The sequence below is a fragment of the Pipra filicauda genome, unplaced genomic scaffold, assembly GCF_003945595.2.
Source record: "Pipra filicauda isolate LSUMZ 115617 unplaced genomic scaffold, ASM394559v2 scaffold52_size3558583_pilon, whole genome shotgun sequence".
Lineage (NCBI taxonomy): Eukaryota > Metazoa > Chordata > Aves > Passeriformes > Pipridae > Pipra > Pipra filicauda.
The window spans coordinates 568,486-580,588 of NW_024104676.1; the positions used below are offsets into that span (position 1 = coordinate 568,486).

Here is a 12,103-nt window from a genome sequence, read left to right on the forward strand (position 1 = left end):
CAGAGCACACAGTCTAGCTGACATTGGTCATGTCACACCAACATAAGGGCAGACAGGTAGAAAGTGCCTCTGAAAATACAGATTTGGGGTTATTTGGAGGTTATATATTGTTTGGTGGGGGCTAGCTTGACTGTGCTCAAGTTATAAAGAGTACTCAAGATTGTTCTCCAAAAGATCCCAGCTGGGCCACCTTTGATCATGTAGATAAGGAGGTTCTATAACTCTGGCCTAAGGACTGCTCTTGCACAACAGCAGAGACTAGGTCAGGCAGTAAAGATGTAAATGGACAGATGAATGCCTCCCACCAGGGCTATATACTGCAATAGGCTATGCAGACAATGGCATCCCATGGAAGAGTCACTCTGGCATCAAAGCAGGCATCCTTTACCTGGGAAACCATGCAACATTTACACAAAGGGATCATAAAGCAGATTCAGCAACTGTGGGAACTTGTTTCCTCTCTGGAGGGGAAAGAAAATCTTCTTTTTCGCTAAAAATGAAGCTATTTAAACCATGCATATCCCAGGGCATGCTCCGCATTGTGATGACACAAGCTTTCAGCAAAGTTGCTCTGCAGAGACTGCTTGTCATCCCAGTTAGAATTTTCAGTAGCAGCTTATCTTGTTGGCAAAACCAAGTCGGAAAAGAGCGCTGCAAAGAAGATGGTCCTTGGCAAGGCACAGAGAAGGGCTACCCACTCCTTTGGACGCTGCCCCATCAGCGAAGGCTGCGATCTGCCCAAGGAACGACCGGAGAAGGCGGCGATGTCCGCCTGCAGGGCAGGGCTCCCGAGGGGGGAGGTGAGGATGCCGGACCCACGTTTGCCGAACTGGGTTTGGGTGAACAGCAAGAGGACCCCCCGGGACCCCCACTGCCGATGAGGACAACGCGAGCGGTTGGTGTCACCCGGGGAGTGTCGTCGCCGCCCCGTCCCTGTCCCGGCGCGGGGCCGAGGGCGGTCCCGGCCGGGGCGGCCGCTGGGAGAGCGGCGGGGGGTGCGGGGAGCCCATAAAGCACCGCCCGGTGGGCCGGCGCCGTGCACTGCCGGGCTGGGCGGCGGGACAGCGGGAGCGCGGCTGGGAGAGCTGGGGGCGCAGCCATGAGGGAGATCGTGCACATCCAGGCGGGACAGTGTGGAAACCAGATCGGGACCAAGGTGAGCCTGAAGGGGAGCCGCTGGTTGCCCGCCGCTGGCGGAGCCTATGAGCGCCCGGGGGACGCGCCCGGTTGTTCCTCGGGGCTGTGGGACCCCTCGGGGCTGGGCTGGGCTGGGCTGTGCCGTGCCCCCCGCCGCCCCCCGCTCCCCTCCGGCCGCCCGTGCCCCGAGCGAGCCGCTGCGAGCGGCGCCGGGCGCTCCCGGGGCACCGCGCATCGCACCGCTCCCCGTGACCATAAAAGGCTTTGGGAAGTACCCAAACCAGACGGGACCTCTTTTAAAAATTATTTTTTTTTTAATTATTTTTGCGTTGAAACCGTCCAGGCTGCGGTTCAGGAGCGGGGGGCGGTGACACAGCCCGAGCGGCCCCTGGGAGCGCTGAGGCGGCGCAGCCCGCCCGGGCGGGGAGCGGGGCGGCCGCCCCTGTCCGTTGGATTTGAATCCTGGTGCCTGCCCCGCTCCCGCTGGCGGCGCGGGCAGGGAGGGGCGGCGGGCACGCCTGGAATCCGGCAGCTGCCGCGGGGCCGCCGCCCGCCCGGGAGCTGGGCAGGGCCCCCAGTGCTCCGCGGGGGAGTTCCCAACCCGCTTCTCGCTTTTCCTCCCTTAGTTTTGGGAAGTAATAAGTGATGAGCATGGCATTGACCCAGCCGGAGGCTATGTCGGTGACTCAGCGCTGCAGCTGGAAAGGATCAATGTCTACTATAATGAATCATCTTGTAAGTGTGGGACGGGGAGGGGAGCGGGACAGGAGACTCCGTGGGAAGGGGCACAGGAGTCTGGAAGACAATTGCACATCTGTCCGCCTTCCTCGCATTCCATTAGGTCCCCTAGCTGTGCCCGGCTCAACCCACTACACACAGAAAATACTATCTACTTTCTTACAAAGTGTTAAGATAATTGGGTGTTATCTCCGCAGACAGAGAGAAGTGGCCCAAGGGACTATCCTTAGGGTCTGGATGTGGACATTTGTTTTTTATTTAGCACAACGGTTTGCTCTTCTAACACATGATTACTTCATCAGATGCATTTTGTCAATTACCTCAAATTAAACGGTTGGTTATATGAACCTGCATCTGTAGTACTCTGTCTCTAATTTCATGAATGAGAGGGTTGGGCCATAGGTAATAGAGAACTGAACAGTAACTCATTAATAGGATGCCAGAGGCGTCCAAATCCCCTGAGTCAGTCTGGTGTTGGAAGGTGTTAACAGTGTAAAATGGAGATCTTGAGTCCTTTGGTCTATTGACACAAACCTGCAAGTGTGAATGTTTCATCTTTTGTCCAGCTTGGGTTAATTCATATTATTTAACTGAGTTTGCTCGAACAACTTCAATTTGATACGGATTTTTTATTTTGTGCTTTGTGGTAGATATGCTGTTTGCCATGTACACCAAGTAGCTCTTTCAGTGGATAAGAATCCTTCAAGCATTAAAGTTTGTGAGATGTATTAGGATCATTTGAACATAAACACTTTACCCCCCCCTGTTATTCACAGAAAAGATTACCTACTTTGTTATAAAGAACACGTAAACTATTTTTTCTAATCAGAAACTTCCCTCCCTCATATCTGTTGCTAATAAAGAGCTTACAGAATGTTATATACCATGTATAGAACCCAAAAGATGTCAGCTCTGTTTTTCAAGCTGTATTGATTTGTTGCTAGAGTGCTGGTTTTTTCACCACCATGGCTTTCTGTACAGGAAGTACTTATGTATGTATGAGCTATGTATAAGAGTAACAGTATGAGACATATTTCTGTATTAAGGGCTATAACTGTGTCAGAGCATTAAGGGCATGCTTGCTTTTTATTGCAGCCCAGAAATTTGTACCAAGAGCAGTCTTGGTGGACTTGGAGCCGGGAACCATGGATAGTGTGCGATCCGGTCTTTTTGGTCAGCTCTTCCGACCCGATAATTTCATCTTTGGTATGTGGATGTTACTTTTTAAAAAACAGAGCTCTTTTTTGTAAAAAAACAAAGCAGCTGTTTGATTAGCAAGTGAATGGTCAAAAAGCATTTAATCTCTTTATTCTAAAGTGATCCTACTGATAAATCCTAATAAGCTAACAATGCGATTGCAATTATCTGTAAGTCAGTCAAAAGATCCCGTTAACTGAAAAAGTCATTCTTCTGTTAAATCATTCCTTCAGTTAGCAAACTGCTGAGAGTTTCCTATGGTATTCAGATAAAGTACATTTGCTTTCCATATATGTGAACTCCAGAGAAATCCTGAGGCCACTTCTTTACAACAAAATGTATGGAAATTCTGCAGAAAAATGGAGGGGCGAGGGAAAACCTCAACCACAAACCAACTGGACTACTCTTCACTTGAATTCTTATTAAATGCTTGAGCATTGAATTGTTTTTAGGCTGTGTAATTAAACTTTTTCAGTAGATCCTTACAGTATAGTAATAGTGGAAGAAGACCAACTGTAACATGGAAAACACTGTCATTACTGGTTTATTTTCCAGCATAATGAGAAGCAGTCTGAGAGGACATGGAGAACTGGTTTTGCAGTGTTCTTGCAGAGGGTTGGTTTTGCCTTTACTGTTCTGCTTTGGAATTCTGTGGTACTTTCCATCTAAGCTTAAAAATGCATATTACCCTTTCTGAGCAGCCTTATGAAGTACAGAGGCATTATCAGTTCCTTTGCACTAAAGGAGAAATGGCATGTGGAAGTTAAGTGATCCACTTTCTGAAACAGGAAGTCTGAATGAAAGCTACCATGAGAACTCTTGTGTCCTTTTGGTTTCCAAGTCTGCACTAGCCACAAACATTTCCTTCTGACTAGGCAAGCTTAGGTTGGAACTTGGTTTGGTATATCATGTCAACATAAGGAAGGAACAATGCCAAGGACGGACAGAGAAAAGATAAACATTATTTGGGTGGTATAAAACAAACTTAAGTCTAGGTGGTTGCTGGTGAGGTGGGAAGTAAAGAAGCCATGCAGAGTTCCTTTAAGTCTTTGACTCAAAACTTTTAATGCTATCCCCTGTTGTTCTCCTGTAAATTCCATGGCAGGGATGTTAAGGGTCTCTTCCAAAGGATCTCTGTTACAACACGTAGAAGTAAGCTTAGGGAGAAAAGCCATAAACATAGTCAGCTTTATGAAGTATGTTTCTATATTCAGGTTTCTCCTTTCATTCCCTTTCCCCTGCATGGACCACATAAGCCCTCTGAAAGTGAATTCACCTGACCTATGGAAATACCTGAACTGGAGCTTTGCAGTTTGGCACCCCACCAGTAAAACCAGAGCAAAATCAATTCAGAATGTCTTCAACAATAGTCCTGTTAACTGTACTCCCTTCCTGCCAAGATAACAATGAACCAACAGCATGTGATCAACTCGTATCTGACAGAGGCCCCTGCCAGCATCAGGCACTGTCCTCCCAACCTGCTGAATAATGTAGAATGGCTGAGCGCTGAAGTAATGATCTTCTGTGTCAAAAGCCAACAAAGCATTTTGTTTTCTCTTTTAAAAATCTGGCCTGGGCCCACAAAGGATTTTGTGGCAGAAGCTGGCAGTCCCACACTTGCTGTACCCCAGGCTGTTAGGGTTCATTCTGATGGAGATGTTTTCCACCTCTGCAAGTAACCATGGACCGTCAATCAGGATTTCATGCAGGTATACTGACTACATGATCGCATATTCCAGATATGGGAATTTATCTCAGACCAGCAGGAGATTTGAGATGGATACAAAACAATCCTTATACTTTAATGCTTGTGTTGACAAGGCAGTGATCTGAACGTGAAGAAGCACAGTGGAATGATCTTGCTGTATGAGCCAGCAGGTCTCCTGGCCTTCTAACAGCATACAGTTGCCCACCAAGAACTGCTCTGAACTCTGATGTATCTCTTCTCGTTAACCAGTTTTCATTTGTACATTTTTGCATTTGTCTTTCTTTTCTGTGTACACCCTTGCTAGATTTGCTACATAGATACCACTTCAATTTAAATTGTATGAACTGGTGGGAGCAACCACAAAATGGCTGTCAGGCAGTCACAGACAAGTTCTGCAGCAAGGCTGTTCACAATAGGCTTCTAAGCATTCGTATACAAACTACTGCCCTTTCTTACCAGGTTTGTCTTCTATTTGAAGCCGTGAAGAGAGGAAAGGAGTGAGAGAAGATTGCAGAAAACAGTTGTCATTTTAGGGATTAAAAAGTACATTGACTATTCACAAATGGCTTCTCTGCATGTGCAGCTCAACCTGAATGTCTTTGATAACCCTACAGTGTGCTGTAAAAAGAAAGTGATAGAAGGATCTGGAAGTGCCAAGAATGCAGATAAGTTGTGGGGTTGCTTTGTGTAGACTTCTTTAGATCCTGGCAAACGTACAGTGAGAAATGACAGAAGCAGTATGCTAGAGATGGGCTGCGTACAACGCAGAGCTTCCAAGACTGGCAAAAGGTTTGCCAAGTCCCGAATTTTGTGGACACAGGCTCGTTTTCCACCTAGAGAATTTAGTCCTGGTGATGAAACTTTATAATTTTGTGTTTGCTTAGGATTTTCAGAGGTCAGGTAGGTGGACACCTGATAAGTGGAGGCCATCCAGTAGAGTTTCGCAGGATAGGAGTCAGGATTTCCAGGTGTGTGGCAGTCTTGGCACCTCCAGACCGCACTGTATTGTCATGGAGCTTCCAGGGCTTATTTTACATGTTGCATGTGGTGGTAGTGATGGTCTTACAGTGCTGTAGAGCTAGGGGGTCTGGAAATACAAGATTACTGGGTATAAACAGCAGAAAATTTCCAATGAAAATGTTGGAGACCCTAGGCACATGACTGACTAGTGGAAGAAGTGCAGTGTTATCACAGTAGTAGCCAACAGAGGGCTGGAGGGAAGGCATTAGTTTTGGTGTTGGCAGCCACTGGTACAGTTTAGATAGAGAGGTTTAGATACAGAGGTTGTGATAGTGCAATAGAGAGAGTTGGTATGGCAGTAGTTGTGTGGGCATCCTGGAATTTGTGTGATGCAGAGTAAGGCTGAGGGAGTCTAGTACACTGGAGGGCCCAAAGGAGGATATGTCCACCTCTGCGTTAGTCATGCTACCTTCTAAATTTTGCAAACTTAATCTGCAAACAAAGCAAAAGCAAGTAAAATCAGTTTTTACTGATTTTTTTTTTCCCCCATGAAAATAAAATTTTCACATTTGTTAGAGTAATTGCCATTCTCCTCTTACCTTGTGTTTTGTTCCTATTCCCTATTTCTTATCTCTCTGCCCACCGAGGAAGAACGACACATTGTTTACACAAGGGGCAACCTATAAGATAAAGTCCTAAACTCAGAAGGATCCTAACAGAGCTAAATTCTGAATTTTGGAGTGATGTCTGTTTGTTTGTATGCATCCTGACATGCTGCCCTATCTGTAGTAGGGGATCTGCTCAAGCAGACTGCAGATGGTTACAAACATATTTAATTATGGAAGGATATTACTATGTGCTTTGCCCAGCTGGACAGGAAGTGGTGAGCTCCCTGGGCTCAAAGAGTGAAAAATATAGCAGCATACAGAACAATGCATTAACTAACCAAATACATCATGAGGAAACCAAGCATTTATGCAGTGAAAATAAAGTGCATAGTATTTAAAAAATATCCCAGCCAGCAGTTTCCCTGGTTGATGTGTTTGGCACCAACACAGTGCACTGGGAATTGAAGTGAGACATGGTAATAGGAAGGGAGGAGAAGGTCTTGGAGAGCAACTCAGAATTTGTCAGCTGTACACTTAATTCTGAAACTACTGCTCTTCCTGAATACCACTCACAGGAGTACACTGAGTGAGTTCAGAGGCACAGTGTATGTATATAGTAGTCACTGTGAGGAACAGGAATGTTAAAAAACTGATCCCCCGTTTAATCCTCTTTGTTATCTAAGTAATAACAAAATGGTGGCATAGCAAATGATCTGGACTGTTCATCTTAATAAACTGAGTGGCACACAAAAGGAAAATAGCCTCGTGGAAGAAAAGAAGAGGTTGATGAAACATCAGTAATCCAATTTTGCAAGTTGCTTTGCACATCCTGAAGAACAGTGAGTTTGTAGGGAAACCAGTAAAACCTAAAAGGCACTTAACTTCCATGTTTTTGAAGTAATGGTCTTGAAGCTTCTGTTGATCAGTATTTTCATTCATGAAATTAAAAAAGCTTAAAAGTTCCTGATATAACAAATTAAATAGGACTTGTGAAGCCCAGCTTTATTCTTGAATGACAGTGTTGCCTCTGTACCTTGTAGAACAGTCCAAGAACCTTTAATTTAGAAATATATATCTGTGGTTTAGATTTGTATGCATCATGGTCCTTATAGACAGGAGGTTCTTTAATATTAAAGAGTCATCTTGTGTTTACAGAAAAATCAGGATTGGAAGTGTGAAAGCTTTCAAAAGAAGGAGTCAAGGCTACCTTTGCATTTATGGAAGGTAAAATGCCAAAAAAGAAAAAAAAATGCCCAAAGACATAAATGAAAACTACCAGATACTAAAAAATTTATGTTGATACTTCCAGTAATAATATAATATATATATTATATATATATATAATATTATATATAATATAATATAATATATATGAGAGTAGGCAAAACTGAAGACCACAGTTATCTACCTGACAGATTTATAGCAGCTTTTGTTACAGATATTAATCCATTCAGCATACAAATATCAAACCTTACCAATAATTTTATGGCTTTTTTTCCTGTCGTATGTTATTTTAGGACAAACTGGTGCAGGAAACAACTGGGCTAAAGGACACTACACAGAAGGGGCAGAGTTGGTCGACTCTGTACTTGATGTAGTAAGAAAAGAGTGTGAACACTGTGATTGCTTGCAAGGATTTCAGCTCACTCATTCCCTGGGAGGAGGGACAGGATCTGGCATGGGAACCCTACTCATCAGCAAGATACGAGAGGAATATCCGGACAGGATAATGAATACCTTTAGTGTCATGCCCTCTCCAAAGGTTTCTGATACAGTGGTGGAGCCTTATAACGCTACGCTTTCAGTCCACCAACTGGTTGAAAATACAGATGAAACCTACTGCATCGACAATGAAGCTTTGTATGACATTTGCTTCCGCACCCTGAAGCTCACCACTCCAACATATGGTGATTTAAACCACTTGGTTTCTGCTACCATGAGCGGGGTAACTACATCGCTGCGTTTTCCAGGCCAACTAAACGCTGACCTCCGGAAGCTGGCAGTGAATATGGTCCCCTTCCCACGCCTTCACTTCTTCATGCCAGGCTTCGCTCCTTTGACAGCCCGAGGCAGCCAACAATACCGAGCACTCACTGTTCCAGAGCTCACCCAGCAGATGTTTGATGCCAAAAACATGATGGCAGCCTGTGACCCAAGACATGGCCGATATTTGACAGTGGCTACCGTCTTCCGTGGTCCCATGTCGATGAAGGAGGTTGATGAACAGATGTTGGCCATCCAGAACAAGAACAGCAGTTACTTTGTGGAGTGGATCCCAAACAATGTCAAGGTGGCAGTGTGTGACATACCTCCCCGTGGCCTCAAGATGGCTTCCACGTTCATTGGCAACAGCACTGCTATTCAAGAGCTCTTCAAAAGGATCTCGGAGCAGTTTTCGGCCATGTTCAGGAGAAAGGCCTTCCTCCACTGGTTCACAGGAGAGGGAATGGATGAAATGGAATTTACAGAAGCAGAAAGCAACATGAATGACCTGGTTTCAGAGTATCAGCAATATCAAGAAGCAACAGCAAATGATGGAGAGGAAGCGTTTGAAGATGATGAGGAAGAGATCAATGAATAAAGAAATTAAGTGTGCAATTTTTTTCCAGACCAAGTTCTCAATTCTCAATTTCTGATAATTAGGCTTGTATATCCATATTTATGTTAAAAAAAATAAAAGGGAGCATGAATTTCAGATGTTAAGAGGTGCTCTTCAGAGTCCATTGAGATCACTGAGAACATTCAGCATTTCTGGAAATCGGGCCATTTCTATTCACGAGACAAACGTAAGGCATTCAGTTAAGGCTTTGGCCTAAGAGTCTGAACACAGAGATTGCTAGTTTGGGATCTTTTTTTCCAAACAGGTTGTCATCCCTAAAGTTCTAGAAGAGAAGATGTAAAATAGGCTTGAAAATCTACAAATTAGAGCTGCGCTATTTTCATCCAGTTATGGGTAAGAAAATCTTGTGGGTTTGAAGCACTCATTCTGTACCAAATGTACGCTATTGAACTGCCAGAAACAAAATTTATTCATAATAAAAAGAAGAAAAAGTTTTTTCATATTCTGTACAGTAACTGCTGACAGTGATATTTGATTTCAGTCCTCTGAAACCAAAATAAAAATTATTAGTATCCTCTCAAGCAGAAGTGTTTTGGGTGGTCAATGCTACATAAATATCCAGTGAACTGCAGGCTAGAGGCTGGATTTGTGACTTGACCACAGGTTATATATATGAAGTCTATCAATTTGTGATGAGTTCTTCATGGATCCCCAGGATTTAAAGAGACACCCTAGTATCTTGCTGGTCCCCTGTCTTTCTGACTATTACCAGTTGCAGGTGCTATTCCTATCCCTATTCCACCCAACCCATATAGCTGAAATACAGATATTCCACAGATGATGGTGGGAGAGGGGATGTAGGCTACGTGTCACCAGAGCTCACTACCTAGGTTTGTAAGTTCAGCACACCTATAGATGCTGTGCATGTCTTGCTACCAAGATAGGTTAAAATAATTGGACAGATTAAGGTTGAAGTACAAGAGCATTTATCCACAATATTCAAAACTGCTGGCAGAATTAAAGATGAACAACAGGTTTAGCTGCTCACACTAAAGCCAAACCAGAAAGATCTCTGCATAAGCCAGCTGACAAAGTGATTGTTGGGCATTTGTTCTTCGTGCATGCTTTATGTTTCTGCTCATATCAATTAAACGGCCCTTCTCCATTAGAGAGCCTCCACCAGAGAACACTCTGTCTACATGGAGTGTCTTATTTAGGTCAGTTTCTAGGCAACAGAACAAGCAAACAAAGGAGAAACCCTCCGGAAAGCCAAACTTTAAATGTTTCAGGAACTCTTTGTTTTTTCTTCTTGCCTTCAGAAGCACTTTCCAAGCAAAACGTGTTGCTCAATACTTAAAAAGGCACTTTACAAACATAGTGTAATTTCTAAAGATCCATTGCTCCTGACAACATGATGTTATGTTTTGTTAGTTTGGGATTCAGGGAATAACACAGCGTTTTATGAAATATATGAACCAGGCTACTGTTAATCACTTGACCTGAAGCTGTCTTCCTGATTCTATGCCACATAGAAATGGAACTAAATTAGCTTTAATCAAGTACAAGTTTTTCATGGTAACATAAAGTGACTTCAGGGGTTGAGACACAGCTGCTGGAACATACTGACCAAATTGGCTTTGGCATAGGGGTGTAGGCAGAGACTGGCTGATTGTCTTTAGGAGAGTCATAATGGAGGCAGCAAATTCACAGGGGCCACGTTCGTTGCAATGTCTAGTGATGCCTAAAGGATTTATGAACAGCAACAGAACACCTTTAAATATGCATTTTGTAAATGTGAGATGTGGCTATGTATTAATCACAGCATGAGATAAAGTTATAACACAATATGCATTAAAGAGAATTAACATGTATCCCCAACACAAACCAAAAGCAAAATCCATTGGGAATAAAGCCATTAAACTTCAAAGTTTAGTTGATTCTTTGTAAATGGCAGGCTATTGTCTTCGCAAGGGAGGAGAATGCATTACAGGCTCAGAGCCTGCTATCACACAGCTTTCCAATTAAAGCATTAGCACTGTTGCTTCCAAATGAAATAGAACTAACCATCTTACCACTTGTGGAACTGCGTTTTGTTATAATACAAAATTCATACCTAGGTCCAAGCCATATGTTTTTATATTACTGTGAGAGAAAAAAAAAGTTCATACTTTAAAAATGCCAGGAATCTTCGCATTCCTAAATAACTGAGTGATTCACCTGGTGAACCAGCCTGTTCTTTATTGCTTTTTGTACACTTGATGCAAAATGCAGAATATAGACTCTGAGGCTGTGGAATCCAGACCTGACAATGTTCTCTGATCCTGCTTTGACTCACCCAGTCTTTCACATGTGTTTACTTGCAACTGTTTGGTGTGAATTTCTAGAATGTGTGGAGGAATTTCTAGAAGGAAAACTAATGCCCTCTTTAGAAAAAAGAGACAAATCTTCTATCTGATCTTAGGGGGGAAATACCCAAGCCACCAAAATGAACCCAGGAACCAGTGGTATGAACATCATAGGAGGACCAGCTTACATATAGGCAGTAAGAGAGGCCTGGGAAGCACAAGTGTTTCCTGTTCCTCTTCAGTCAACCAGCTCTAATCATCTTCCTTTCCTGACATACAACTGAAAATTGTTTTAGTAACGGGCTTAGTGAACAATTCCTCCAGCTGCCCTTCCTTTCAAATAACTTCCTGCTTTTTGCTTGGAAATCTCTGATTTTGAAATCCGCATGCTGAGTCTCACCTAGCTTTGTTCCTCTTCCTCTCACATTCCTCGCCTATGTGTTTTTCATTTCCCCTCTAAATTTTCAGCCTAGTCTCTTGCACCTTTTATTTCTCTGGCTTGGCCCACCTTCATTTTCTCTCTTTTTTACTGCTTTGCACCTGGCCACAGGAAATACCTAGAAGCAGGCTGCCAGGACAAGCCAGACCTGCAGAAGCCTGGAAGTGCAGCTCTTAGCACCGCCCAGATGCAGACACCTGTGTCAGCGTTAGGATGAGAAGAAAAAATAGCAACTTACACCACTCGAAAACAGGGAGTGGGTGAGGTGTTGCATGGAAAAAAGGTGTGGTATTGGAATCTAACCTGATGGGCCAGCTCCTTTGCAAAGTTGCTCTGGGCAAAGCCAGCAAGAAATTGGGCAGGCCCTTGGCTTCGACATGACAGCCCTTGTGCATTCCACCTTAACCAAGC

At 43.9% G+C, this 12,103-nt stretch overlaps 1 protein-coding gene across 1 annotated transcript; it reads left to right on the plus strand.

The window, feature by feature from the left end:
* Nucleotides 1–1,047: 1,047 nt before the first annotated feature.
* Nucleotides 1,048–9,489, plus strand: TUBB6 (tubulin beta 6 class V). Its single transcript, XM_027742964.2, has 4 exons — nucleotides 1,048–1,156; nucleotides 1,764–1,872; nucleotides 2,971–3,081; nucleotides 7,866–9,489. The coding sequence occupies exons 1-4, from the start codon at nucleotides 1,100–1,102 to the stop codon at nucleotides 8,927–8,929; spliced, it is 1,341 nt and encodes a 446-aa protein (XP_027598765.1). The 5' UTR covers nucleotides 1,048–1,099; the 3' UTR covers nucleotides 8,930–9,489.
* Nucleotides 9,490–12,103: the final 2,614 nt, after the last annotated feature.